Source organism: Alternaria viburni (assembly GCF_023758015.1).
Source record: "Alternaria viburni strain BMP 2772 chromosome Unknown scaffold_1, whole genome shotgun sequence".
Classification (NCBI taxonomy): domain Eukaryota; kingdom Fungi; phylum Ascomycota; class Dothideomycetes; order Pleosporales; family Pleosporaceae; genus Alternaria; species Alternaria viburni.
In genome coordinates, this window is record NW_026055770.1 from 1,102,412 (window position 1) to 1,128,661 (window position 26,250).

At 52.1% G+C, this 26,250-nt stretch overlaps 7 protein-coding genes across 7 annotated transcripts; 2 read left to right on the top strand and 5 right to left on the bottom strand.

The window, feature by feature from the left end:
- Nucleotides 1–934: 934 nt before the first annotated feature.
- J4E79_000407 (uncharacterized protein) lies at nucleotides 935–3,825 on the bottom strand (the record flags this gene model as incomplete). Its single annotated transcript, XM_049349323.1, has 5 exons — nucleotides 935–2,561; nucleotides 2,612–2,851; nucleotides 2,898–3,589; nucleotides 3,639–3,771; nucleotides 3,815–3,825. The coding sequence occupies 5 exons, from the start codon at nucleotides 3,823–3,825 to the stop codon at nucleotides 935–937; spliced, it is 2,703 nt and encodes a 900-aa protein (XP_049216110.1).
- Nucleotides 3,826–4,090: 265 nt separating this feature from the next.
- J4E79_000408 (uncharacterized protein) lies at nucleotides 4,091–5,350 on the bottom strand (the record flags this gene model as incomplete). The annotated part of the gene is made up of 1 exon (XM_049349324.1): nucleotides 4,091–5,350. One exon carries the CDS (start codon nucleotides 5,348–5,350, stop codon nucleotides 4,091–4,093), a length of 1,260 nt encoding a protein of 419 aa, XP_049216111.1.
- A 5,234-nt stretch (nucleotides 5,351–10,584) lies between these two features.
- On the bottom strand, nucleotides 10,585–12,361 carry CCT8 (T-complex protein 1 subunit theta; the record flags this gene model as incomplete). The annotated part of the gene is made up of 3 exons (XM_049349325.1): nucleotides 10,585–11,822; nucleotides 11,873–12,243; nucleotides 12,303–12,361. 3 exons carry the CDS (start codon nucleotides 12,359–12,361, stop codon nucleotides 10,585–10,587), a joined length of 1,668 nt encoding a protein of 555 aa, XP_049216112.1.
- Nucleotides 12,362–13,027: 666 nt separating this feature from the next.
- Nucleotides 13,028–14,228, top strand: J4E79_000410 (uncharacterized protein; the record flags this gene model as incomplete). The annotated part of the gene is made up of 2 exons (XM_049349326.1): nucleotides 13,028–13,879; nucleotides 13,932–14,228. The coding sequence occupies 2 exons, from the start codon at nucleotides 13,028–13,030 to the stop codon at nucleotides 14,226–14,228; spliced, it is 1,149 nt and encodes a 382-aa protein (XP_049216113.1).
- Nucleotides 14,229–14,527: 299 nt separating this feature from the next.
- On the bottom strand, nucleotides 14,528–15,323 carry J4E79_000411 (uncharacterized protein; the record flags this gene model as incomplete). Its single annotated transcript, XM_049349327.1, has 2 exons — nucleotides 14,528–14,794; nucleotides 14,856–15,323. 2 exons carry the CDS (start codon nucleotides 15,321–15,323, stop codon nucleotides 14,528–14,530), a joined length of 735 nt encoding a protein of 244 aa, XP_049216114.1.
- Nucleotides 15,324–20,960: 5,637 nt separating this feature from the next.
- Nucleotides 20,961–23,169, bottom strand: J4E79_000412 (uncharacterized protein; the record flags this gene model as incomplete). Its single annotated transcript, XM_049349328.1, has 2 exons — nucleotides 20,961–21,049; nucleotides 21,159–23,169. 2 exons carry the CDS (start codon nucleotides 23,167–23,169, stop codon nucleotides 20,961–20,963), a joined length of 2,100 nt encoding a protein of 699 aa, XP_049216115.1.
- A 1,363-nt stretch (nucleotides 23,170–24,532) lies between these two features.
- J4E79_000413 (uncharacterized protein) lies at nucleotides 24,533–25,649 on the top strand (the record flags this gene model as incomplete). Its single annotated transcript, XM_049349329.1, has 3 exons — nucleotides 24,533–24,656; nucleotides 24,711–25,052; nucleotides 25,114–25,649. 3 exons carry the CDS (start codon nucleotides 24,533–24,535, stop codon nucleotides 25,647–25,649), a joined length of 1,002 nt encoding a protein of 333 aa, XP_049216116.1.
- Between the last annotated feature and the right edge of the window lie 601 nt (nucleotides 25,650–26,250).

Consider the following 26,250-nt stretch of genomic DNA (forward strand, 5'->3'; position numbering starts at 1 on the left):
AGGTGTTTGCTGCGAGGAATTGGGACCAAAGGCCGTCCAAGGCACGAGCACGTGGGGTTACACGAGATTATGACACTGAAGGAGCGACCGTGAGCTGTAGCCCAATTTTCGGAATGGGAGCTGTAATGCGCTTTAGAAACCTCGGCTTCTAGAGATGACGACAGAGGGAGAGCAAGCAAGCTAATCAATAGCAACAGCTATGCGACGGGTATCAAGAAGGAGACTCGAAATGAGGTTTAGGAAAGCGAGAAAAGCACGAGCGCAAGGAAATCATTCAGTCATATTCGATACATCGCTGATCAGAAGCCTGCCTTGACTACCCGCGGGTGTGAGGACAAACACCCATTTGCTCCGCCAGCCTCGGCCCTTGCGTGAGCCCAGACCGCGTGTCTTAGTGTCGACTGGCACGCGTTTGTCTGGCAGCTGGCAAACAATGGGGTACCTTGGCAAACCCCGGATTTCGCCTTGGGTGGGCGAGCGGAAGTTACGATGCGCTGATGTCGTTCGGCCGGCGATCGGCTCGAGGAATTACGTTGCCGAGCCACAGTTGCCCAGCTGCCCAAGCCATTGGCCGTTCATCATGGCCTGCTTGGGATGATAGCACATGCAATCCTGGTGTTATGCCTGAATTCGAGTCTCGCGTGTTTCCGGGTTCGCGCTTTCACAAGCTCGTGTAGGCGAGCATCTGATGATGGATGAGGGGTGGAATGATCGACATGTGAAAGTGTGGGAGATGACGTTGGAGGGGCTGTCGGAAACTCTCCGCTGCAGAGCCCATCCCGAAAGCGGCCGACGTGCACGTGCGCGAAGATGCCTCGGAAGATGCCCAAGCAATCCTGACTGTCCTACAAGATGTTCCTCGGGACGTATTGAAGGAGAGATAAAAATGGGTATATTCTTACTACATCAAACGCTTCCCTCGGCAAGCCTACAGTCAGATGAATCTGACCTCATTGAACAGACTTGACCTGACCTGCATCAACGCAACCAGCTCCAACACAAAGTTCTGCAGTATGACCACGTTTGTAATGATGTGCAGCAAGCTCGCCTCTCGAATATCATCGTCTTCTGCATCCTCAGCACCTGTCGCCGCGTCATCAGAAGGTTCCTTCGGTGGTGGTTGGAACTTCGATAGCATGACCTCTACCTCCTTTGATCCAGCCGGCCGGCGGAAGCGAATACGCCTCTTGCCGAACTGACTCATCCTGATCTGTGATATGCTAGCGTCGACGTCGGACATCAAAGAAGGCTGCTGTACGGCGTATGTTCCTGACATAGGGGACGATGCTCGGGCAGGTGAACCAACGAGTGTCTGGCCTCCATATCTTGATGGTGCGGGTGATGTAGTGGGGGTGTTCCTTGCTTCAGAAAGAGTTTCCTTCCTGCCTCTCGGAGATTGCGCCCTGGAGGGCGTCGTCGGTTGGTTACGTACGTGTTGTGGTATTTGCGGCGTCCAAGATCCAGCTGGAGTTTCTGAGGGAGGTCGCGCAGGCTTTGACTGAGGCGTCGACATTTTTGACTCCTCCACGAGATCCTGATGGAAGCGGAAGGCATGCTTACGGTTCGCGACGTGCTCATCCCAGTCCTTGATATCGCTGCGCAGGGCATCGACTTGCGCCTGGAGACGTTGCAGGCATGCAAACAGTTGAGGAGTAGCAGAGGACTCCCATTTCGGAAACCTTTCTGCCAGGAACATGGCGCGCAAGTTGTCATTTGTGAACGACTCGACTTCAGGACTGTCGGTTTCGAAGTGATAGTCGGCAGGATCCACGGATAACCATCCTTCCAGACGTAGCTGTGAGCAGGTGCCGAGCGTAATCAATGCCTCAGTAAGCGCCAGGTTTGTCTCGACATCGTTCGTAAGGAACCTCAGAAGTAAATCCATAAGAGACTGGAAGAGCGGATCTTCTGGAAGCAACTGATGTGGATCCACCTCCCTAGCTGAAGCTTCCGTCGAGTCGAAGTATCCTGGACTCTTCGATGACGTCGTGGGTAAAGCGATGGTCTTCAAAGAGCAGGGATGTGACTCCAACAAACTCAGAGTATCTTTTAGATAGTTCTCGTACGCTTCATCAACACCTTCCAAGCCGGCGAGATCGATGGCGAGGTTTAGGTACAGCTCAAGCTCCTTGTTCAGGGATCCAACAGTTCTATTGTGTTCTTTATGATGCAAGTTCATCACCTTGACGAGAGATCCGAGAGCGTATCCATGGCTTTTGCTCAGTATCACAGTCGTCAACTTCAATGATGCAATGACCGTCTGTGGATTGCGCGATGCGGTGCTTCCCAAGACCAAGTCGACCAGATTAAACAAGGATGGGTTCAATTTGTCTTCATCCTTATCTGATGCAGTAAGCAGCATAAGTGACTGACGGCGCTTGACAGCTGCGGGGGACCGTGGTGTCGTGGTAGACGCGTAGTCCAGGAGTGCGAGTAGATACTGAAGCATCATGTGCACGAGCTCGGGGTGGTCAAGCGCATCTAGTATATGGCGAAGGTACGTAAGTACTGCGACGGATGAACCGCCATCGGCGTCGGACGACTCAAGTAGTGAAGGGTATCTGCACGGAGTCAGCTATGTACATATTGGAGACATACAAGAGTAACACACAATAGCTGCTGGAGGAACAAAGCTTGAAAGTGGTCAATCAATGTAACTCTAACATCCAGAGATCTGCAATGCTCGAGCACATCTTGCCAGAAGGCAAGGTAAGACAAGAAGGTGAGAAGATGGCTCTGGAAGTCAGGTGTGAAGAAGTTCTCTGCTTGTGGATTGGGCTGCATCTCGGTGTAGTCGGAGAGTAGTAGGACAGGAGGCAGGTCATGCGCGGGGTGGAGTATCGACAGCTTTCTGGACAATGTTAGCTTCGTTGTCTCGGGTTCGGTGCGCTTCATACCTGCTCATCTGGCTGTATAGTGCTCCCAGGCCGGTCGCCATGAGCGTAGGCAGATCGCTGTTGACGATCCACTGCTCCAGATCCATTGACCTGGACGCAGACTCGAATATGTACAGCAGTCCGGTGCGCGCGAAATCCCCGATACGGCCTTCGTGGTGGACATGGTCGATGAGCTGATAGCACAACGGAAAGTCCTCTTTCTGTGTGACGCCGGCGAAATCGGTTTTGGGATTTAGCACTCGTCCCTCGCTGTTTGCGGATGTGGTCGTGAACCAGACATGCAGAATCTCTGGCTGTAGCCTGATCTTGGCTGCGATGCCGAAGAGCAGCTCCACGATGTCGGCCTCGATGTCCTCTCCTATGCCCATGCTGCCAGACCCGACTGTGCGGTCGATGAAGTTCATGAGCGACGCGGCGAAGACGTCGTTCTCGAGGAAGTCCTCTTCCTCGCTGTCGATGAGGGCATTGTAGAAGGCCACGGCGTCCCTAACGGTACCCTCATCGTGTGCCGTCGCCGCAATCTTGGAGACGGCCGTGTATATCTGCTGGGCGGCGGCGAACTGCAGGCACATGTGCGGCGCTGGGGATCGCGACTCGTCGCTGAGGATGGCTGTGAGGGCCTGGAAGCCGCGCCGGATGTTGCCCAGGGCTTCGCGGTCGTGGGCGAGGTTGGTCGACTTCTGCCATGTTTGCTGCCATGTGTCAGACTCGCAGCATTCCGGGTGACTCAGCCAGGCCTACCAGTATCTGATTGTAGCGCTGGCGGAAGCGTGCCAGCCGCTGTTGCGGGTTGTTCGGGGCGGCCTGCTTCTTCTTCTGGGACGAGCCGCCGAGTAGCCTCACCCACTTGCTGTCGTCAGTGCGCGAACCATAGCTGCAGCAGGGCGAAGACGTACGAAATCCATTTGATGTCCTACTCACCCCGCATTTGCGCCGTGTACGTGGGGTCCAAGGGTGGAAAGGAGTGATGTCGACGCAGAGCGCGCCGTCGTGGTGCGAGCTCGAAACCAATCGCGTTGCATCCTTCTCCGCACGCAGTCACCATTCACAACACACAACCTTGGAAAGAGTCTTGGGAAAGCACATTTGACATCAAGTATTATTAACATTACCAAGATTCTACAACTGCAAAGAACACACGGAAACATCGCAAGCTATGAAAATAGGAGAATTCGCTATGCACACAGTCAAACTCAGATCGCAGCCTCCTCCTTCGTCCACTTGACCTCCTTCTTGACCTTGTACCCATTCAGCGTCGGCAGCCCACTCATCCCCAACATGTAGTCCCTCCCCTTCAGAACCCACACGAAGAATGAAGGTACCTTCCATCCAAAAACGGCACCAACGCCGCCTCCGCTACCGATGGGGACAACCATAGACTCCGTCGTGTTAGCTGTGTACACTCTGTCCTTGCCCTTGGGTTTCGCCTCTGGAAGCATGGGGTTGTAAGAGAGCAGGTCGCGCTTGATGTTGGTGACTAGGGTAGGTAGAGCCAGGTTAATGTCCCAGTAGTTGTTGCGCGAATATGATGCGATGTCGCCGAAGCCGTAGACGCGGGGGCCTGCAATGTCGACGCGAAGGGTGGAATCGTTCGTTACGAGGTAGCCCTTCTCATTGAGCAATTGATCTGGCAGCCACGTCGAGTTTGGTTGAACGCCGTAAGCGGGAACGTAGAGGTCTGCCTCAAGCTTGCCACCGTCCTTGAGGGTCAGCGCCGTGCGACCATCTTTTGTCTGCGTTGAATGGACCACTCGCGTGTTGTAGATGACCTCCACACCGAGCGCTTTGAGTTTCTGCTCTGCAATTCTGGCGATTGCAGGCCGGAGACTGGGGAGAAGCTGCTTGTCCGATGTGATCAGGGTAACGTTAACTTTTGGCTGCACCTTGCTGAACCATCCTGGCTTGCCGTTGCGATGCTCAGCAACTTCGCCCGCGAATTCTACGCCTGTTGCACCTCCGCCAACGATAACAATCTTCTTTGCCGATGCAATTTGCTCATTTGCCGAGCTGATCGCGTTCAGGGTACTTTGAGCGTCGGCGCTCATCGAGAAAGCTTGGAAATAAGTCTTGCTTCCAGTTGCCACGACGAGGGCGTGATACGTCAATGATTCGTCTTCTTGTCCCTTGTTGCTGCGAAATAGGAGGCGTCGCGATGATGGCTCTAGACCCGTAGCAGAGGCTTCGATGAAAGTAAAGTCGTCTTTGGAGTATTGCTTGAAGCCCTCATGCAGATCGAAGAGGACCTTGTCGGTCGACATGCGCTCGGTAGAAGCTGCCACTCGTGGAGAGGCAACCCTGAAGTACCACTGTGAAGATGGCGAGATGTTGTAGACATGATACTTGGCGTCATTCTTTGCCTTGAGAGCTGGTAGAATGTGCTTCAGGATGTAATGGGTTGCCTGTATGCCCGCGCCCGATGCGCCAACAATGACAATGTTGCGTTGTTCTGACATCGTGTGATTGGTCGTGCGGGAAGCCAGAAAGTAACCTAGAAGTAAGGATAAAAGATGATGTGTGATATGTTCAATATGTTTGGAAATGGGATGTTGAGATGCAATGTGTTGAATGATCTGAAAGCCGAAGATGTCTTACTCTACATATACTCATCTCTTCAACCGCGTATGCACCGAGCGCCTGTCATTACCTGAACGACGGACCAATTTTTCGGGAAACTTGTAATCAAGCACTGAATCCCAGTCACATCGATGTAAGATCCTACGGACACTTCCTCGCTGTGTCGGCCGTTAACGCGTCGCGATAGCACACAGGCGAGGTTTGTAATGAGGGAAGGGCAGACGCCGGTCGGATACCCACAGATCCGTGAGACCGACAGTTCGTAAGCACATCGCCAAGACATCGGCAGCTCTCATTGGCTCTGATGCTCAAGGACGCTGCATTTCCGCTTGCTGATCCAAGGATTTATCAATCACTACTGTCTTTTCCATCCACAAGCTTTATTTGTTTCGCGCCTATGAAACTTAGTCACATTGAATGAACCTTGGAAGATCGCGATATCACACCTACTCCCCAATGGACCATGAACACCTCCAGATCCCAGCCACAAGGCACGCAAGAGGTTCCTCGATCAGAGCATGCGCTCAAATCAAGTCCACGAAATCGTCTTCATCCTCCCATTCATCACTCCCCGACTCGCTGATTTCGTCATCCGATCCTTCCATCAGCCCATTTCCTCCATGCGCGTCGTTCATGTGCTGGTACACTACCTCCACTTCTGAGAAGACCTTGAGACACACCCAGCATATGTGTCCGTGACAACCGTTGCACTCGACGTGGTTGCATCCCTCGACTTTTTCGATAAGTGTGGCGCATTTTAGGCATTCTTTTGTACCAGCGGCCGCTTTGTAATCGTCCAGAAGCTGCTCGTTACGCTCATTCTTGAGGACACGCGATTTATACTGTGCGCAAGTCCAGCCGACATGGGGCTCTGCATGGCATAGAGTACACGTCTGGGTCAGACATGTACGGATTCAAGATCGGCCTTCATGGCTGACGACCCAAAGTCACTGCTTGGACGCCATGATATCAGTATCGTGTTCGCATGCGCCCTCATCGAAAGTTTGTTGGTAATTCGAATGCTAGGGCTCAGACTGAACCCCGATAAACCACAGCCCGCAGTGAATTCCGCGTTCCCCCCCTGAATGTGTCTGTGGATACTTGATGTTGTCATGTTTGAGTTGAGAAAGTCCTTTACTGAGGATAACGGTGGTAATTGGGTCGCAGTCTGTCGCAGTTCCGACGTGACGATGTTATGGACGAGGAAGGGGTCTAGACATGTCGGGGCAAGTCTGATCCAAACGGCTGGAGTCGGTGTTGAGTTCTGCGGTTGCCTGGTGGGTATGTTTGTTGTTATGAATGGCGTGCCATGGCAAACGTGACGTGCAAACACGCAATGAAGGGCTACGATAACAATGCGAGAATGAGTGGGTCGTGGGAGTACGTTCGATCCGTCGTTGATCCGTAGAAGAGTATGGAATGAGTTGGTACCGAAGGCTGGGTGCAATCGGTCCACGCTAGCGACATGAGCAGTCGCGGTGGTGGCGCACCACTTTCCTCTCTACATGGCCATTGCAACGGCATGAAAACAATGGCCCACTGCAACCGACGTGAAGAAGGCACCACCGGTGTCTCACGTCTTAGGCAATCGTTGTTCCGTTTCTTTTGTGTGGTAAGGTGCTTTCGAACAACCAGTCATTAGGGCCCATCAAACACAAGCAGAGATCAACAAACATCACGCATATCGCTGTTTGCAGGCACCGGAAGCAATTTGCTTGTCATGTTCGCCATTCAGGACGCCCCTTTCGACTCCTGTAATAAGATAGATACGATATAAACCCTCCATGCGCCTGTCCACGCACCAACGCCGATAAACATGTTGACAATGAAAATGACCCAACAAGCATCAAAATCATGCGGAATGCAGTGCCTCCAAATCGAAAAAGATACCTTCGTCGATGCTGGGATCATATTTGTGTTCCAAATCCTCCATATCGAGACGATCGTTCGCGTTATTGAGACATGAACTTGGAAGCGATAGGGATGGTTGTGCGTGACTGTGCTCTTCGAAGCTGGGGTGGACTGCGGATAGCGATTCCGAAGTTTCGTCCAAACTTGATCCCGAGTTGAATATGGGATCTGAAAGGTATGGAGTCCGTTGAGCAGGGTTCCTTGTTTCAAGACGAGGGTAAAAAGTGGTGTCATGGCCGCTGAGAGAATAGTCATACGTCGGAGACGAACTGACATTCACATTCGATGAAGCGTACCCGTGATAAGCGCTACCAGCGTGTGGCTGAGGTCTCGGGGCGGGCGGTAAACTAGAGCGCGCAACGTCCTCAACCGGCGTGACTCCATCTGTAAAAATAGCCGACAAAGGCTGTGATCTGATGTTCCATTCCTGGTTGTTGTTGGTTGAATGTGGGTCCGCGTTGAAGACTTGTTCGAATGACCAGGGGTCTGCAGCCGCTGGTGCGTACGCATCGAGATTTGTGCTGGTTTTGTTGGCAAGCCTAGGGCTTTGACCGCAGTAGCCCTCGTCATCCGTGGTCGTTCGGAAGGAATACTCGTGGGACACGGGCGGTGATAGGGGTGTGTGTATGGTCGCGCTCGTTGGAGGGTTCGTCATGAAGTCCACTGCCGAATCGACTGATTTCGATCTTGCAGAGTGACGTTCCTGTACGAACCTGCGCGCAAAATCGAGGACCCCGTCTCGAAAGGCTTTCTCTCCCATTGTTCGGCGACCCGCAACGCTCACAAGCTCGGAGACTAGTCCATCATACTGGTCACGATCTTCGTTGGCGTAAGGCAAAGGTATGGAATCTTCGGCCTCTTCGGGAAATAAGCGGCGGTAAACCAATCTCCACTTCTCCTCTAGTGTCCTGAGATTACGGTATTCTCCATTCTTAAAGTTGAAATCGGCATTGAGGCGTTCCAGCGATAACCCGTGTACCTGTTTTAAATGATCTCTGCTGTGTGTTAGAACCCAAGCCGGTGAAGAGTGCTGATTTTGAACGCAGACATACTTCAACTTGGCAAGCTCAAGATATCCCTTCCCTTTGCACGATGATAACTGGTGCGCCTTCGGATCATGCTTGTGAAATGGGCAGCTCACACGGATCTCCCCCTCTATACCTACCTCGCCATGGTCGCTAGCGCCATCGTCCTCTTGCATGGAGAAGTTGAATTTATCGAGAGCACCATCCACTGGGAACCTGGGGTGGGTCCTGGTTGAAGCGGACCTTTTCCAACCCTTCTGAACCCCACTGGCGTTGCGAATGGGCGTGACCGAATTCATTGCCTTCCTTCTAGTCGCCGGAAGTCTGATTGAACCCTTAGGACCAAGGGCCGCATTTTGCTGCGGAAGGGAATATCGCATGGTGATTTCTGTGGATGCGTAAGAGGGAGCTTCTATAGAATGTTAGCTTTAAGCGCATAGAAGAGATTGGAGATTGCATACCAGGCAATCTATATCGGTCAGTCGGTTTCTCTATACGCTTGAAGGCGTTCAAGAGTGCTGACTTTGTTTGCCAGAGATGATAATATCTCGCTGCCGGTCAACAAGCGAGATACTACCACCTCGTGACGAGCAGATGATAATATTCAAAAAGAATACTATCAAATGATATGTAACATTGATGTGGCGACAACGTGATAACGATGTATCGACGAGGTCATTGATAGATCTTTGAAAGATCAAATAACATTGAGTGAACGACGAGTTCAGCAGAAGACACGACTGGTACCTCTCATCTCAAGTTCCAATCAATGCATTATGCATGCAGATCGATAAACACAGAGACGACTGGACCCATCGTAGTGGCTGCTGAACGTCCTAGACTGACAGATCGACAAGTATGCCGTTCTCATCGCGATCCTCAATGGAGGTTCAAGCGGAATGATGTCTAAGTCTAGATAATCTTGAGATTATAGTCGTTCCATTGGAGTAACAATAAGTGACAAATAATTTTTAACACCAAAAGACCTGCACCGTGAGGCGTAGGGGTTGAGACCGGCTTTGGGGAGATGTGGTGGTGTGGAGATGGGAGATGGGGGTATGTAGATATGTGGATATGTGGTGATGGGGGATGGTGTAGGTAGGGAACTCACAGCGAGATATTGTAGAGCGATGAATGGAATATTGTGCTCGGCAAGATGGCGTTGATGATGTTCTCGACTATCGAACAGTTAGTAAAACAGGGCTACTTAGATTTGAAGACCATACCACAGTTTACGACCTGCGCATTGAGCGAAATGCTCAGTAGATGTGTTCGGTATTGACGCGTGTAGGTTGATCAAGTGAAGAGCGATATGTGGAAAATCACAAGAAATGTGGCGTACCGGTGGATCAAGGCGAAAGGGGCGGCTTTTTATACTTCGCCAGACGCCAAGCGATTCGGCACTTCCGTGGAAATTATGCTTATAGAAGAATACTGGAAGAACAAAGAGGAAAGCGATCTGTCGCGTTCACCCAGCATCCTGCTGCATCATTGTCGCGGATCATGCCTCTGTCGGGCCAAGCGCGAAACACGGACCGCGTGATCTATGGAAGCAGCGGGAGTGGGAGCTGGGTGCCGATGCATCATGCATCTCGGGTAGCAACGTCTGCTGTTCATGCCAACCAGGCCCTGGGCAAGTCTGCAGTAAGGGTTGACATAGCTGTAATGCTAGAGCAAGAATCGATAAACTCTGCATGCTCTTGGCTGAAGGATTGCGTTCAGAATCAACGAGGGGTAGATAAGGCCGCTTCCGCGGCGAGGATTGATTGGACTGCTACTGCAAGTTTCCAGCTAGACCAGGATCAAAGTAAGACCACACAAGGACCGTATGTGAGCTCAGAACTGAGCTGAAGAAGAAAAACAAACCTCATGTTCGTAATCCAATGAAAGCCAACGGACCAACATCCTGGCACGAGCTCTGGGTTTTGGTAGCTTGGGTCGAAGAGACATCATGTTAGAGACAACCCCACGAGTGCCCGAGAAGCCGGACAAATGATCACATCAGCTCCATAGTTGGTCGGGTTCGCTCAGAAGCATTCGGTAGTTCCATACCATGATATACGTGACACGTGAACAGCCGAAACCCGGTGAGGTAGAACGAAGATATCATTCGTCTGGTGCTTCAATAGCGTCTAGTCGATGTCATTATACACTACCCCTCATACCGGCAACGGAGTTTAATCATCTTGGTCCCAGTTGCCCGGCTGCGCCTTTCCAGGCATCTTGGGTCCACCAGCTTGCCTTGCGACAATGATCTGGTCGACACTGAGAACCGTCCTCGCAGCCTCGGTAGCGAGCTTAATGGCCCACATCTTGCTGACCCAGAGATCGAGAATGCCTTCTTCCTTGGCATCGAGTGTACCGGTGTTGTCGTCGTTCTCAATATCGACACCGACAGTCCACTCGTCGTCTTTCCTGCCTTTCTGTGCAGCGTGTGCGACGTACAGCTTGGCGAGAACCTCAGTTGCGTCCAGACCGGCTGACTCTGCGAGAGTTCGTGGAATGACCTCGAAAGCTTCAGCGTACTTGCGGATAGAGTATTGCGCCAGACCGGATGTCTTGTCCGCAATGGCCTTGATCTTCTCAACAAGCTGCATCTCTGTTGCTCCAGCACCTGGGACCAGTCGAGGATCACGGGTGATGGCCTTGACCACGTTGACACCGTCGTCAATCGCCCGCTCAACGTCGTCGAGGTGGTTCTGAGTAGCGCCGCGTAGAACCAGAGTCGCGGTCCGTGTCTGCTCATTCTCCTGTCTGAATACTGTGACGCGGTCACCGCCAATTTCCAGTGTCTCGACGACGTCGATAGTACCCATCTCATCTGGCATAGGTGCACCGAGACGAGCGAGCGGCGTAGCACCGACTACCCTGCATAACCGTCGAAGCTCGAATTTGGAGAGAACCTTGATGACGAGGATGTTGTAGCGGTTGAGGTAGTGGAGGGCCAGCTCTCCGATGGTCGAGCCAGCAACGACGACCCTCATACCGGAGTCGTGGAGCTCCTTGATGACCTGCTCCACCTGCTGCTCCTCGCCCTTTGTGAAGTCCATCATCTCCTTTGCGTTGTGCAATAGTACCGTGCCCTTGGTCTCAGTCTGGGAAATGTCGATAGGACATGAGAAGACTCCGACCTTGGCCTTTGTCGCCTTTGTGACAGTACCGTCTGGCTGTCTTGCGAAGACCATGCCCTTGACGACCTTGCTCTGCTCCAGGGCACCACCCATGATCTTTACTACGCGGACGTTGTCGACATTGAAGTTGACGGGGTTCTTGGGGAGGACGGCGAGGACGGCTTCGGCGACAAGGTCAGCGAGGAAGTCTTCGCTGCCCGACTGCTTGGCTGCGACTACGGTGCGGATAGCTTTGCTGAGTTCTTGCTGCGAGCGGATGTCTTCGACTTTGTCGCATACCAGCTCTGCGATAGATTAGCCTCCATTCAGCTGCCACTTCACGTGCGTAACATACCCTCCAGTGTCTGCAGAGCCGCAAGCTGTGCCTTCTCGTAACCCAAGACAATGTCACTTGTCTTCAGGCCCATCCGTATTAACTCCTCCGCCTTCTTCAGCAGCTCGCCGGCCAGGACGATGACCAGATTTGTCGCATCACCCATCTCTGCCTCTTGTTGCTGGCTGGCCATGACGAGAAGCTTCGCCGCAGGGTGTACAACCTCGAGTTCTCGCAGTATCGTCGCCGCGTCTGAGGTAAGGATCATTTTCTGAAGGTGGTTTATGACGATCTTGTTGCGTCCATAGGGCCCGAGAGAGGTCTGAACGGTCTGGGCAATCGTCCGGCAGGCGTCGATGTTGCGAATAACAGCGCCATCTTCGGCGTCGTAGCTGTTGCGGGGTGGTTAGCTGGTTGTTTACTGTGATTGCGGGGTTGCAAAGGGCCATACTTCTGGTAACCCTGCTTGAATAAGCCGGCGTTAGGAGCGTTGGGTATCGTGAGAGACATGTTGGCGGCGTGTGAGGGGTATCAGGGTTGTGGTGGTGTGCCTGCGTCTAAGCTCTGCGCGGCGAGAACGCGTCCAGTCCCAAATTTCGATGCCAAGACTTGGAGATCGGGGGAAGGAAACACCGATAATGCACCTTCAACTGTCCCGGGAGTAAGGTATCAGATGTGATATATTGAGATGATGTGTACAGCTACGCTACGTCACTTGGGTCTTTAATCGTGCGCCCTCTCGGGAGTTGGAACGGGGGCAAAGGCGCGTGAAGTTATCAGCCGCCAACGTTATTCTGCCGATAGTTACGGTACACCTAAGACCGCTCTGCTTGAAAGCATACATAGACGCATGCAACGCATGAGCCAGCGGATAAGCTGACTGTTGTGCCGTTTTAAACATAACATCGTCACATAGATAAGCATGCAAGCGTATAAGGTCCTTGAGCGCGTAAGAATGTAAGCAAAATCTATCTAGCCGTACACCTTAGGATTTGTGAAGGTACCGCTAGCGAAAAAGACTGCTCGACTCCCTCTAGGCACCGTTAAATGACCAGGATCTCATGACAGTGCGAGTATGCTGGGGATAAGGATAGGTGCCGTAGAGAAGAAGAGATGGTGTTCGCGCCGAAGAAAAGTTAACTCGGAATATCTGCTTAGGTAATGCCGCTAGACCCAATGCACCTCCGCTCCCCGAACTTTTCTGAGATCTCGAGATGGCAGCGGCTGCATCGAGATACCGCGGAGGGCACTGGGAGAAATGAACGCCGGACAGCAGACAACGAGGCGATTGGCCTCAAGAGCCGGTATGGGATGCAATTGGGGCTAGAGGCAACTGGAGCGCTGACGAACGAAGGTCAATCAATATGTCGCTCATGTAGAGACACCGTCGCCCGCACATATGCATCCGCTGCCGCCGCCGCCGTCCAAACCGAGGACCAAGTCGCCCAACACATTCCTCCCGTTGCCCAGGTATCGCCGTCAACATCCCACGCCGTCAACGCAGGTGTCGTCCTGTCCCGCCCCCCGCAAATAACACGCGACCTCCACCCTTTCGAAGCGGCCTTTTTCCTGTACCAACGACGATTGAACGAACGACTTGCGCTGCCCTTTACAAGATACTTCTACGTAAAGAAGCGAACACCTGCAGACCTAGAATGGAAACGGAAAATGAAGCAACGGCTGACCCCCGCCCGCGACATCGGACGATACCAAGGCTACGGAGACGAAGCATGGAATGACGAGCTCCTCGTAGGAGCACAAGAGAGCGAATTTGAACACCAGGTTGGCAAGCTGATCGAGGACGCTGAGCAATCTGGCCTGGAGGACGCATCGGACACCACTGGCGCAAAGAAGATGGAGCGCGAGCCCGTAGAGAAGCCAATGCCGAGGATAACAGAAGCGGATCAGAAAAACGACACAAAGAGCTTGAATCGCGCGCTTCAGAGAACGCTATATCTGCTTGTTAAGAATAAGGAGGGGCAATGGCAGTTCCCACAGGATCGCTTGAAGGAGGAGAATCTGCACGGCGTACGCAATACCACATCCTACGGATATCTACTGAGACGCTAACAACTACCAGGCAGCGAGTCGTATCATCACACACACCGGTGGCATCAACATGAACACTTGGCTTGTCGGCCATGTGCCAGTTGGCCACCACCAAGTGGACTACCGCGAACCGAAGCCCACGGGCGACCTCAAGGAGTACGGCTCGAAGACCTTCTTCCTGAAGGCGCGCATCATGGCCGGCCAGGTCAACCTCAAGGAGAACAAGCTTGGTCTTCAAGACTTCAAGTGGCTAGCTAAGGACGAATTGCAGAAGGAGGTAGACGGCAGCTACTGGCGGCAGATCAAGAACATGTTGGCAGAGCGGTGATTGATATGTACGACCAATGTATTCTAGCGTTGATACTGAACGCGTGTAACTCATGATATTCCCGGTAACACCATGCAAAGTAATCATGATGGATGCTGCGCCAAGATCGCTGGTCAACGATGAACACTCACTGTGAGAGTGAACTCCACATTAGCAAGTTTGCAAACAGGAAGGATGCTGAAAACACAACTGGTATCCCTTGGACGCATCGATCTTTCATAACGCGAATGACTTTTCCCCTACGGCCATTGTAAATCTTGCCCCTCTCATCTCCAAGCATAGCTCTCATCCTGTAACCCTTATGTACACTTCTCCCAATCATAACTGAACCCCTGCTGCGCGCCATAGTACTGGTCACCAAGCGCCTCGCTATACGAATGCTCGCTATCTACTACACCCTTCTGACCTTCCTTGCCTTGTACCCACATCTCCGTGCGGAAAGTGAACGTACCACTTCCACAATTAGGCTGAGGAATGAGCTCGGGTGGGTAACTGATGTTGGAGTAGTGTTCTTGAGCATACGGGCCAGATGAAGCAGGACCAGTCAGGTCAATGGTATCGGCGACCTGTTGGAAGAGTCAGTACATGGTCTGACTATTGGAGAGTTCAGTATCATGAACAACGTACCTCCGTTCTTCCAACCCCTTCGCCCACGTAGTAAGCAAAGTCCCAGTAGACTTGCACTCCCTCATCAAGCTCATACGTCATGATGCCCTTCGTCCCGTTCTTGTGCAGCCTCAGCTTATAGTCTTCTGCCTCAGCAGTCTTATCGAAATCCTTGTACTCCTTGTATGCCAGCGTCGTCTCGCACCATGTATGGCGGGGGCCGGCCTCGAGGTCGACACGCATCCATGGGTATGCGATGTACCAGTAGTAGATCTCGCTGCCATCGACGGTGTTAGAGCCAAAGGTTGGGCGCGTGGTGCGCGAGACTGTGCCGTTTTTGCCGGAGTCTGGACAGCCTGGGCCGCGGATGGAGGAGATGGTGAACGACCAGTTCGGTGGGAGGATACGAAGGGGGTCGGCGGAGGGCGAAGGGTGCGCGAAGGTGGTCGCGAGGCTGAGAAGAGTGGCGGCAGTGGTCGTATACCTCATCGTGGATGCGGTAAGCAGCGTTCAGGTAGATGACTGGTTGGGATTGAATAAGTTGTTTCGTGAGGAGATGCTCGTTTTCTCGAGTCCTTCAGGTAGGCTTTATATGTGTCAGTGTAGTCTTTCGCGTCTGTATAAGGACGTGTACTCTGGATAAAGCTATCAACACGGCATCCATACAACAACTTCGGTAATCACCCGCGGGTCTAATTAGCACGTAACCCCACATCGTCATGGAAATGATTTTAGATTGCTATAGAAGCATAATCAGTGGTATGCCATGCCAGTATAGCGATCGCAATATCGAGGCGAAGTCTGGTGATGTTGCTCGACGTTTATGAAGGCTGGAAGAGTATAAGTGAGGGGAGATGAAGTCAGGCGGCAGTCGCCCAAAGTGTAATCGACTGCTCCCTGTTCGTGGCTGCATGCTGCGCTGAGCGGATATCCGGGGTGTACAAGGCCGATGTCCTTTGATCGCGCATATGCAGAGTTAATCGCGTTCATATGAGGTTGTTCCGTCAATATAAGGTTAAACGGAGCCGTGTGGGGAAACCTGGAAAGGGAGGGTATGCAGCCGCTTGTTAAGGTGCTGACGCTGTGCAGCACCGGCCGTGTCCGTCAGCAACATGAAACACGACGAATGAAGGGACGTCAATAAGGTAACTGATTTCCTATCCGTAAACTGATACGCCGGTCTTTAGCCTATAGTGATTGTTGTACGTGAAGAAATACGAATGAGTTGAGTGCGTGTTACCGTGGCTGGTCGCTCCGGAAGGATGTGACAGCGTTTCGGAGAGTTCTTGTCATCCGGGATTCGTCCAGAAATCTGATCCTTCGTATGTATCAGTGCTTGGTAGAATATGAGAAATTGCGAGGCGAGAGCTTCGATGGAAAGGGATTGAGAGTGCGCTATCGATGACAAGTATTGTTGCTACTATGCGAAAGAAGCCCAATTATAGAAAGCTACTGATCGAAGCTTGAAATTGGAGTACTTCTCAGTCACTGAAAAGTCAGGGGCAACCCCGATGCAGTGTTGAGGTCCGATGGTGAAGACCCGTGAACCCAATCCCACCATATCGGCATCGCTTGACCTGTTTCTCAAACATCGGGGTGATAGGAGAAGGCCAGCGTTTCGAACGGTCAATTGCTATCATGCTCGGCAAGCTCTTGCTAAAGCGATATGGAGACGGGAATGCTGATGTAGCGTTCTCATCGGTTTGCTGCGTGAACCCTAGTGATAATAAGAGGCTTGCGGCCCTTGCCTTGGGGAAATCGCAATACGACCAAAGCAAGTGATCCCACCGGTTTGATGTGATGCGGTCTAGTTCTCGATTCGAGCCTTTCTTCTTAAGGTGGTGATGGTCACTACCAAAACGGCCCGAAAAGGCAGTACGATGCGCTAGCGTAGTCGATGCAGGCCAGAGCCAAACCCGATTGGCGCTCGATGCGAGACCACCAGGTCTGCCAATTCTCCATATAGCTTCGTCGGCAAGGCCCCAGAGTTGTGCGTCATGTTGCAAAAAACAGAGTGACGTCTGAAGCGCGACAGGGGTCCCGCATATGTGCTGCTCTAGTTGTAGCTGTGCCTCTCTGGTACAGCATGGGATACGTCGTCTTGCGAGAAGCCCTAGAACGATTGCATGGATAATCGTGTGGCATTGTGAAGACATCCAACTAGTATCATCAATGTGACTTCCCACCCCAGACATTGACTAATTCATCTAGTATCGAGACCGACGGAAACTTGCTTATGCTCAAGACGGATCTGAGAATCTCCAGTATCTCCGCTTGTCGATCTGGTGTCTCCATACAGAGTGCCGCTGATGTCAAGTCAGTAATCTGTACATATACGAAGAGCTGGTGTAAATACCTGCATAGATAGCCTGGAAGCTGACAAAAGCCGAAGGGGAATTTTGCGATTGCTGCGCCAAAGCAATACCACATATCGTCGACGTGCTTTCGCGAAGGAGCTTGAAGCGAGTTTGATACGTGTTGAGACCTCCTGTCGTTGGCTGATTGAGAATCATGATTATTCGCGCAAAGTGGTAGGTTTGGATAGCAGCGGCATGTGCGGGAGGGTGTATCCAGATCGGCGTCGGCTTCGCTTCGAGGGTCGAACTTGGAGATGATGCGGTGGGTCCAGTCTCCACAGGTATGGGCTCGAAGCTTGATGGAAGGAGGCTTTTCCAAGCATCTAGCATTCGTAGCAGTGTTTCTCCTGCTTCAATGTAGCCAGCTATGTCCCCTTGCTTCGGCGCTGCCGCGAACTGGACACATTTTGCGGCGATATATATGATGCGTGTCGCCAGTCCTTCCGACGTGAGTTCCACCATCGGTACCTTGGGCTGATGTATTGTCAGTGCTGGTCGTCCAGTACGAAAAGCTGCCCAGATGTCTTGCCGCAGCCATGCCCACCAAACTGCACGTTGCAGACTATCGGGAGACTCGCCGCTTGCGCCTGCGTTCTTTTGTATCCAGAAAGCTCCTCTCAGATGACGGTCCCAATTACTGTGATCGGGATTACCAGCCGTACCAAACATTTCTACGAGTTGGTACATGTGATTAGTATCTTTCGCACACGTTATTCGCATAGAGACGTTGCTTACCATATGTCGAGATCATCGTAGCAGTGACCAATATTTCGCGAGAATTGGTATATGACTGATGCCATATATTCTGCGACAGATACTGCAGTGTCTCATAGTACAGTTGTTCGGCAGCTCTTCGTGGAGTGGATGATGCGCTAGAAGACGAAGCGGGCGTACCGGGTTGAACCTGAGAAGCTGCCTCGTTGCCGACATCCTGATCCTGGGATAGGGCCATATGACAAGCACCGACTGCCAACAAGGACTTGAGCAGACCTACGTTATGCAAGGCGAGGTGGGGAACAACATTCGCAAAGTGTTTTGCAGGGTCGAAAAGATCCAAGATCGGTGCTACATCACTGACATAATGTTCAAAGTACGTCAGCTCTTGCCGCTTCAACTCAATCCTTGCTTCCGTATTCCATGGTTGCTCGGCTATTGCGACTGTGTGAACGTTGACGCTACCAAAAGGGTCATCGTCGCCTGCTAGAGCGACGGATTGCCGAGGGGACTGTCTTCTTGATAAACTTGCAATATCGAAATTCCAGCGATTGCTATTCGTTTGCCCTTGCATACTGTTGATCGCGTCTTCCGCCAGGAGATCATACCTATCAGATCTTAGCCAATATCAATCTCAATAAGCGGGTCGATCTTACCATTCGACAGGTCCAAAATTAGGCGCCAAGCTTTCCCCGAAGGTGAAAAGACTGTCGTCAAGGAAGAAATCATCGTTTGGTAGTATACTTTCAGTGAGCCCCGGCGGTTCTGCGGGGAATGAGGGCCACGACTGTAACGGCTCCACAGGCTCTGAACCTAGCGTTGGAATACTTACAGACCCAGGCTCGGTCTCATTGTTTGATGGCGCTGAGTCCGCAATAGCTGCGGTCACGTCGACGTCACGCGCACTTAGTGCTCGCGGGCGTCGGGGTGTTGGGGTCCTCTCAGCATATACACATTCTCGTTGGACTCTTTCGCAGTTTCTGCAACTTGGATGGCTTTCGTCGCACTTGACCTTACGCTTGCGGCAAGTCAAGCTGTCCACTTGTTAGCATTGTGCTTACGATGCTGTGCATGGAGAGGTTCGAGCTTCTGCTTTCACAGTAATTAATGCATGCTTGATCTGCGTGAACTTACCATCCTGTCGAGGTCCTCAGTCCACGTGATTTAGACGGCATGTTGTGCTGTGCTCAGGCTGAGAGCGAGCGTGCGAAGCGATCGCATCGAGGAACGGAACGCGCTCGATGCGGGCAGGCCGACTCAAATACCAGACACGCGGAAGCTAGCCGCAGTCGCGTGCAGACGTTAGCAGCGACGCTAACTGTCTCACGGGCACCAGAAGGATTTGCTGTGGGGAACCTGGACATATTGGGGATTTACGGGATTGCGAAGTCTGAGGGACGAGAGCCGTAGCTGTGGTGCTGGTGAAGATCGTCCCGAGCTTCATTGGTGTTATGTAAGCGCTACACCGCCCGTCGGCGACCTAACGCCTTTATAATTCCAAAGCTTCACAACTTCGCAAAGGGCTGTGATAAGAAGGAAATTCTCTCAGTATTCCTGTTTTATATTGCTGTCCAGATACAAGTTTGACTATTCCTAATTCTTCATACTTGGTGTAGCCTTTCAATCTTTCCTGGATGCCTTCTGGTTGTTTCTTTTCAAGGTCATGCACGCAGTCCACGAGTCTATCAAGCTGTTTTGCGATCCTTCTCTTTGCACCTCCAACTTTTCTTCGATCCGTCGTGTAGTGGCTCTGACTGCGTGCCGCCTCGAGTCCTGGGACCATGAGCTTTGCAATCTGACTTGTAGGCTACGCTCTCGTTCCGAAAGTGAATGCCATGGAATAGCCAACGGAAGCCGCGAGCAGCGGCGCAGCAATAATCCCAAGGATTCAACACCTCCACCAAAGCTTCGTTGGGTCCACACTCATACCTTTGTTCAGGGAACTTCGGAAGCCGATCGATCTTGTAGGGTCGCCATGGGAACGCCCAGTAATGCAGGACAGCAAAGACCAAAGTCTCGGTGCATGTAAGCAGACAGGTAATTCCGACATGAAGATCCATCTCAGCAATGAAGCGCGTAGGTCGCAGTGCTCTGTATTGAATGAGCAGCGAGATGAGCCATGTTTGCCAGTAAGTAAAGAAGACGATAAGCTTGACGCAAACCATCTTGAAGACGGGCCTGTTGGGTGCGAGATCTTCTTTGAGTTGCCCGTAGATCTGATGTAGGCAATACATCGCAACAAGAACAGAGAGTGCATCAAAGATGGCCGTCCATAGCGAAGCGTAGCGTACGTTATGACTTCCTTTGCAGAATTGGCCGAGGGATGAAGTGATGACGGCTACGGTTGTTACGATGGTACGAAGAACGACATATTGGAATATCCCGATGTAGTTGATCTGCGGATGATCAGTAACCTCTCAAAGAATACAGGCTAGGCCATCACTTACATTGAACCAGGTAATGCCGCTCCTCGGCCTCCTCAGCAACCCTTTGTGCTCGCCGCCGGTCAGCTTCTGGAACCAATTCAACGGCCAACCCCAATTGTTCGGCTCGACGTGGCGAAAGTACTCTTTTTGCTGATGGAGATCGGGTGCAATATAATGACACATGAGCGTGAAGAAGCTCGCGACTGCATAAGCGGAGTAGCATTCGCGGACAAGCTCACAGTAGACAGCCCTTCTGTAGAACACATAAGAGAGCAATGTGGTCCACGCGTAGACCGGAATGACGAAGAGGATACGTATAATGTGCTTTTGTTCGTGTGGGTGTCGGTAGTGCAGTGCGTGTTGCATGATGTGGAAGACGGAAATCCCAATCGCCAATGACGCCAGAGTGCAGCAGACATTTAGAGTCAGCAGATGGAAGGTGATGTCTTTATGGCCAAAGGGCAAAGCCTGTTCGGCGATGAGGTCGCTCGTGAGCTGATCGCCTGGACACCGGCCGGCCATTGTCGTCAGTTGTGCGGACTGAGTGAGGAATCAGTATGCGACTACGCAGGGAGCCACCCTACCATGCGTAGCAAGATCGGTGCAGGAGGAGCATTGGAATAAAGAGGCTACAGCAAATCGTAGCCGTCGTTCTTGCCTGCTGCAACTTCGAGCAGCGGCCTGACATAGGGAAGGAGGACCTGGCCCGGGTCTTCGACTTTCGATATTTCTTACAAAGATTACATCCCTTCGGGTAACTCATCCTCTCCAAACATCTGCCCCTCTTCCTCTATATCCACCCCTCCCTCGCCCTCTGTAGCCACTACCGCCTCTGCCACCTCTGTAGTCAGGGCGCTCTTCACCAACTTCGACAACCCTGTCATCGTCGTCAAAACTGTATTTGTACTTCATCTCAGTCTTGATGCCCCGCCCCTTCCTTGTTTGGCCAGGTGCCCAGTCTCTACTTGTCTCGGCGTCCAGTTCCTTCAGCCTCAGATCGGAAATTTCATCCGAAACGGGGAGATAAAAAAGTTGTGGCTTCGCTTCTGTGGAGCTGAACAGATCGTGGAGTGTTTTGAACGAAGCTTCTGTGTTTTGTCGGGTATCTTTCGATGAGGCTGTTGGGAGCGATGGTGCTGGTGCTTGTTGTATAGATGGCATTCGTGCGTCTGCGCTTGCGCGTGGGCCTCGTGGTGCGTTTGCAGGAGCGCCTGAACCGACTTCCTGGAATACAGCTACAACAGAGCCATCACTGGACTCTGGATATACGACTTCAAACCTTTTGGGGTTATGTGAGCGTTTGTTTGCACGAGCGTCTTTCTCGGCAGCTGCAGCGTCCTCTTCCTCTTTGATCCAATCCTTCACGTGCTCATCCGGGACGAAGTCGACCCAGAGCTCTTTCCTGTTACCTTCTGGTGGCCAGATGGAGCCGTGTAAAGATGCTCGCACTCGTGATGCAGCAGTCTTAGTGCTAAAGAGTACAAGCGCATGCGACTTGAGTACGTCCAGGAAAAGGGTTTCCACAATTGTGGGGTCCGGTGAGGTGAATGGCGGCGAGGCAAGAGAGATTAGGTGTGCTCGTAGTGGCTCCAGACGCAGAGGGCGCATGAAATTGCGGATGTACAATGCAGATGTCACAGGGTGGAGCGCGGGTACCGTGGGTCTGTCATCAGTCAAGGCTTCCTGGGGTGTGTCGTCTGCGTTGGATTTCATGAGGTCTTTGTACCGAGAGGCCTTTTCCTTTTTCTCGCGTCTTGTGTCAGTCTCCACAACTGGCGGATCCTCCCCGGCTGGTATAGAGCGAGTGTCGTTCGTTTCGTTTGGATTGCCATTTGCTAAAGGTGCGGTGTCTTCCTCCGATCTTCTTTGCTCCATAACGGTGTCCTCGTCTTCCTGCAGGTGAACGCCAGGCGCCGGTTCCTGGCTGGGCCTGTGCTTCTTTGCCTTGATTTCCTGGTCCGCCATCTCGGGGGCGTCACTCCTCCTCTTTCTCTTCTTCGAGTCTGTTTCTACTTCTTCCGTGTTGAGCCTCGATGTTTCCGTCGTCGAGGGCTCTGGAACCGTAAGCAAATCCGGCTTCTCAACGGATTGTTGCTCATTGGACACAGGTGAAGCTGTCTTCGCGTCCATGCTCGTGTCTTGCAAATCTTCGGGGAGTCCAGACGTTGGCTGCGCCAACCGCAGAGCTTCAGCAGCCGGTCCTGGAGCATCTGGCAGCTCGCCCTCTGCGACTTCGACTTTCTTTACGTCTCCAACTTCCGCATCCGTAGGCTCCGTCACGGTTGGACCAACCACATCGTCGGCATCTGCGGGCGGTGCATTGAAGACTCCCGCCGGTTGTATTGAGCCGGGCTCCTCCGCATTGGTTGTGTTCTCGGCAGGCCGCTCTATTGCTTTAATCTCGTCTGGTGGAGGAATCTCGCTGTCAATGTGCGAAATTGTCTCGGGGAGGGAATCGGTAGTCGCTGCGGGTACGGGTAGAGGCTCTGGCTCGGCTTCGCGTGTAGGCTGCTCTGCTTCTAGACTCGGGTCAGCATCTAGCGGCGGCGATGTACTCATAGTGCGCATACCTCCAGCATCAGAGAGCGCTGGTCCAGGGACATGCTCTTTGGTGGCAGTGTCGTCGCCAACTTCGGTATTCACCTGCTCTACCGCATCCGGCGGCGCGTCTGCGCTTTCGGTACCCTCATCTGGCGCACTGGGAGTCTCAGCAGCGAGGTCGGCCTCCTGAAGCTTCTCGATAATTTGCGCCTTTCGTGTTAAGCCGGTGCTGGGTATACTCCGGTCCTTCAACACCTGCCGCAGTTGCGCGACTGTCTGTTTGCTGTAATCCGTCATGGCCGGGTGCTGTGCTCAATGGTAATAAAAATAGCGGAAATAGAGTCGCATAGATTTCTTGAACATATACACCTGTACAAACGGCCAAAAGAATGATAAGTAAGGGAGAATGAGAAGGTGTGACAAGGCTGAGTAACCGCAAACGTCACGCCTCAAGGAAGTTCGCGCGCGTTGGAGGCGTGCGCTAGTGGCTTGGCATACATACACGTCCCGCAAGCCACCTGGGCGCGTGTGGGGAGGGCTGCATTAACCGAGCGATCATGGCATTCTGTTCCTTCCTTCGCACTCTCCGTCTATGTAGACATCGCGTGCAAGGTGGTGAGCGCGCTGATTATCTACATAGGTACCCGAAATGCTATCTGCCAAGTATTTTCGTGTCATCATCATGAAAGGGTGGTCAAACTTTGAAGAGTTGAATACTGCTGCAGGGAAAATACGATCCGGTAAAGTATGTAAACATCAGCGCGATCAGCTTAGAGGGTCATGAGGCTGATAATTCGGTTTGTCATGAAGCCGTGCAGAATCAAAACACATGATACCAGTTGGAAGACGTTTATCGGAAGATTAAGCTTATAGCGCCCTTCACATTACTTCATATTCTTTCAAGTTTCCTGTTCCTGAATAGGAAAACTCTAAGTTGCTTCACGTCGTCATCTCTCATAGCGTACCATAAGCGCTAGAGTGTACTCATCTAAGTAAGCTCTCACGCATACCTGAAAGTAGCCGCATGGGTTTGTGATTACATCGTAATAGGGGTATCTCAAATCCAAAAATATCAAGTCTCGAGTAATCACACAAGTATCATCCCATTTTATAGCATCATTGTGTACGGTTGTATAACGAAACGCTCAGATAGATGAATTGAGTCAGGTAGCCCGCATCATACAGGTTCCGGTATTCGGGAGCTTCATAGCCGCGCGATGTAAGAGTCCTTCTGGAAGGGATTGGAGAGGACCGGAAGCGCTGGTACCGACGATCGTTGATCTTCCACTGCCGAGCGATTACTTGTAGCTAGCCTGATTTACAAGTGGGTTCATTAAAAACCGAAACGGGGCGAACTGAAACCTAATTGATAGCTAGCGCAGAGAACAGGAGCCGTGATGTCCATCCCACCGAATGAGCATGGGAATGCTAGCAGTCGATCTCAATGTCCAGAGCGCCCAATCGCTCCGGATGCTACGGTCAGGCTCGGAAGCAAGGCACTGACAGAGCTATAGAGTCATTGTTGTGATGCAAAGCACCATGTTAGTCTACGTGGGTATGATGACGATCCCAAGCGAGAACGCATCTTTGTATATAACGGGCCTATGCCACCGTAAGACCGCTCTCTACTCAACCATCCATCTGAATCATCAGCTACACCATGGCACGCTTCTTCTTCCAAATACTGCTTGCTGCCGCGAGCCTCGTCGCTGGCCAAAGCACAACGTGCCCAAATGAGGTTGCCATCTACAATCAGCAAGATCGCACTATGAGTGCGACCAGCAGTAAGTGTGAATTCTCTGGACAGTAAGGAAATCTTGTACTGATACAGTTTGCAGACTGGTTCCTTGTCCCGGTGCCTAAGGATGCTGTCATGAAGGCCCTCAAGGAGTCGTTCTCGAGCTTAGTCAACCTAGGCGGACTAAATCTGCTATCTCTTCCCGAAGAGCTGAAATTTCCCGAGGGCATGCACCCGGTCATCGTCAACGCCGGAGCCAACACCGATATCCGCCAGGGCGGCCTCCAGCTTGCTACAGGAGTGATGACCGCCAGCTCTATGATCCCCTACGTTGGCGTCGGTAGCTCCAAGACACCACTCAATGCGCCCCTCGTGTCGTACCTTGCCGGCGTGGACGAAGTAACCCAGGGTTACGTTGCCGGCCTTGTTCCCTCTCTAGTTGGTAAGTAATAAGCGCACACTCAGTTCAGCTTGAGGGTCATAGCTAATGCGCAAGTCTTTAGCTACTGTAGGCGGTATTCAGACCAGAATCGGCGCATTTCTACCACTCAATGCACCATTCCAATCATACAGGGATGGATCTTTCGGCATCAACTCGAAGTGGGCACAGGCACCCAACCCTGTCAGCGGTCCTGGCCTGTACTCCGAGGCGATCGATCTCAAGTTCGTCAGCGAACCCAACCAAGCAGCACCCAAATACTCCCTCGACATGTGGAAAAGCATGGTCAACCAGCCCTTCTTGCTCGGCAGCGTGGGAAGCCTCCTTTCACCCAAGTGCCAACGCAACGTCTACTTCTTTAACAACGCCACCGCACAGCCAACTTACCGCTCGGGCAACGTAACTCTTGGTCCTTCAGCAGGTGCCAATGTGTTCTCTGCTACCTTGCAAAAGGCCAGTCCAGATGGTTCCGGATTCTACCAGGGAGTTTATGGCTTCACTGGCTGTGGGCAGGCTGTCGGATATGGCGCTGTTGTTCCGCTAGGCGAGGACTGCGAGGCTGCTGCTCAGGCCATTAAGAACACCCCTGGAGCTTTGTAAGAATACTTAATGACCTACCTGGATAGGTAGATGAAAACTACTTGTCGAGTAATACCAGTAATGTTAGCCATGTACCCAGAATGTCTCAATTCTAGGTTTTATGTTTCCTACGTTCTATAGAAGTAATGAAGAGCTGGTGGAAGCACGTTGCACGTCTTTGCTGCAAGTCGTTACGTCATTGTTGTCGCGTCACCGAAAATGGGGCGTTCACTGTGCGCACGCGTCTTTCCTCGACAGTTACACATTGTCTTCGTGCGAGCGATACTTGTTGAAAATCTGTCAGCCGGAGATTTATCCGAACTGAGGTCTGGGAATAACACCTCGAGGAGGCCGAGCAATGAATGTACCCGTGGACTATACCGTTTACGGTTAGCGCGGCTGATTGGTTCGCAAGATATACGTCATATTGACCGGAGATACCCAACGATAATAGATTTTTGTTGCATCTGTCATTGCTTAGCGTTACTGATGTTCTATCAATTCCTCGCTCTATTGTTGCTGACGGCTTTAGCATCATAAAGGCGTCCGGCACTTGCCACGTTTCCGGCAATCTTTCTCATTCTTCGAGCTGCACCTAGAACAGGGATCGTAGTCTTATATT